This window comes from Rhinopithecus bieti, unplaced genomic scaffold (assembly GCF_001698545.2).
Source record: "Rhinopithecus bieti isolate Rb0 unplaced genomic scaffold, ASM169854v2 scaffold_27306, whole genome shotgun sequence".
Lineage (NCBI taxonomy): Eukaryota > Metazoa > Chordata > Mammalia > Primates > Cercopithecidae > Rhinopithecus > Rhinopithecus bieti.
Window position 1 is genome coordinate 1,287,153 of NW_016812395.1, and position 1,794 is coordinate 1,288,946.

General features: G+C 39.4%; 1 protein-coding gene across 2 annotated transcripts in view; it reads right to left on the reverse strand.

Annotated features, from left to right (window-relative positions):
* MCMDC2 (minichromosome maintenance domain containing 2) overlaps nucleotides 1-1,794 on the reverse strand; it is a 48,819-nt gene that overhangs the window by 21,425 nt on the left and 25,600 nt on the right. For both annotated transcript variants that reach the window (XM_017896321.1, XM_017896320.1), the window contains one exon: nucleotides 241-383. In XM_017896321.1, the coding sequence (XP_017751810.1) occupies nucleotides 241-383 (143 nt within the window). The remainder of the gene's footprint in view (nucleotides 1-240; nucleotides 384-1,794) is intronic.

Sequence of the window (1,794 nt, forward strand, 5' to 3'; positions counted from 1 at the left end):
AAAAAAAAAAAAAAAAAAAAAAAAGAGATTAAAATGATGTAACATGATATAACAAAAGGAATTGTGAAGGCTTTAGTCCTTTTGGAACAAGGCCATTTACAAACCAACCAACTAGCAATCAAGCAGAGAAACAATTGAAATAGGTAAATTAGCAATTTTGAAATAGGTAAATTAGCAATTTAATTAAACATATCATTTGTAACTCAATGCTGATTCTAAAATCTTGAATTGAATACCTACAGATATTTTAATGCAGATGCCGACAGTTTTGATCCACATATAGAGTCTGTTCTGATTCTGCGACTTGCTAGATAATAGCCATGAGTCATTCTTTCTGCTTCCAAGCTGAATTCTACATTCAAATTCTTTGCAAAAGCCAGTAGCTAAAAGTGTGAAAATCCAAGATAATCAAGCTTCATTATGGAATCAATATAACAGAAATCAAAAGTATACTGGCACTTTATTTTTACATGTTTGCATATTTTATTACATAAAAAAGAGTAAATGTCTGGGGCCATCCTGAAGTCACTGAACACTTTAAATATCACAGTGTTATACTTGTAAAGGATATTAAAGTTTACCCAGAATAATCTCCTCCCTCTCAGTGCAAAAATGTTCTGTGCAATATATTTGAATGACTGTACAATGTCTTTGCTCCCAGTGAAAGGCTCACCTCCCTCAGAAGATAATTTTCCTTTGAATAGCTTTAATCACCTGATTTTTCCTCATAACTTTCTCTCATTGGCCTAGAGCTACTTGCCCTCCTTACTTCCCTTCCTTCCTTTTAAAGAACACTTAACATTTGGTATGAGGGGAAACATTATGTTAACTGCTTTGAAGGTGGGCTTTGGTGATTGAATAAGATTTGGGTCGAGAATAATTCTGCAACACAATGATTATCACTGTTTTTTCTGAGTTTTGAGCTTTTTTTTTCTTTCAGAGTCAGTGATTCCTGGTTCCTAAAGTCCTTCTCTGTGACATAATTTCCAGATTTTTTACTATCCTAGTTATTTTCTACTTTTTCAATTCAGATAACCACAGGAAAAATTAACTATAATAAGGTTGCTGTTTTTTTCTGACACTATCTACACCTGGAGAAAGGTTGCTATTAACTATAAAATTTATATTTTATTATTTTATTTATTTATTTATTTTGAGACAGAGTTTCACTCTCGTTGCCCAAACTGGAGTGCAATGGCACGATCTCGGCTCACTGCAACCTCAGCCTCCTGGGTTCCAGCGATTCTCCTGTCTCGGCCTCCCAGATTGCTGGGATTACAGGCGTGAGCCATCGTGCCCAGCCTAAAATTTATATTTTAAATTTAACCTTTAGAAAAGCATAGAGATGGCTGGGCGTGGTGGTTGACACCTGTAATTTCAGCACTTTGGGAGGCCGAGGTGGGTGGATCACGAGGTCAGGAAATCGAGACCATCCTGGCCAACATGGTGAAACCCCGTCTCTACTAAAAATACAAAAAAATTAGCCAGGTGTGGTGGCGGGCGCCTGTAGTCCCAGCGACTCATGAGGCTGAGGCAGGAGAATCACTTGAACCCAGCAGGTGGAGTTGCAGTGAGCCAAGATTGCACCACTGCACTCCAGCCTGGTGACAGAGCGAGAAAAGAAAAAAGAAAAGCAAAGCGGCCGGGCGCGGTGGCTCAAACCTGTAATCCCAGCACTTTGGGAGGCCGAGACGGGCGGATCACGAGGTCAGGAGATCGAATGGCTAACACGGTGAAACCCCGTCTCTACTAAAAAATACAAAAAACTAGCCGGGCGAGGTGGCGGGCGCCTGT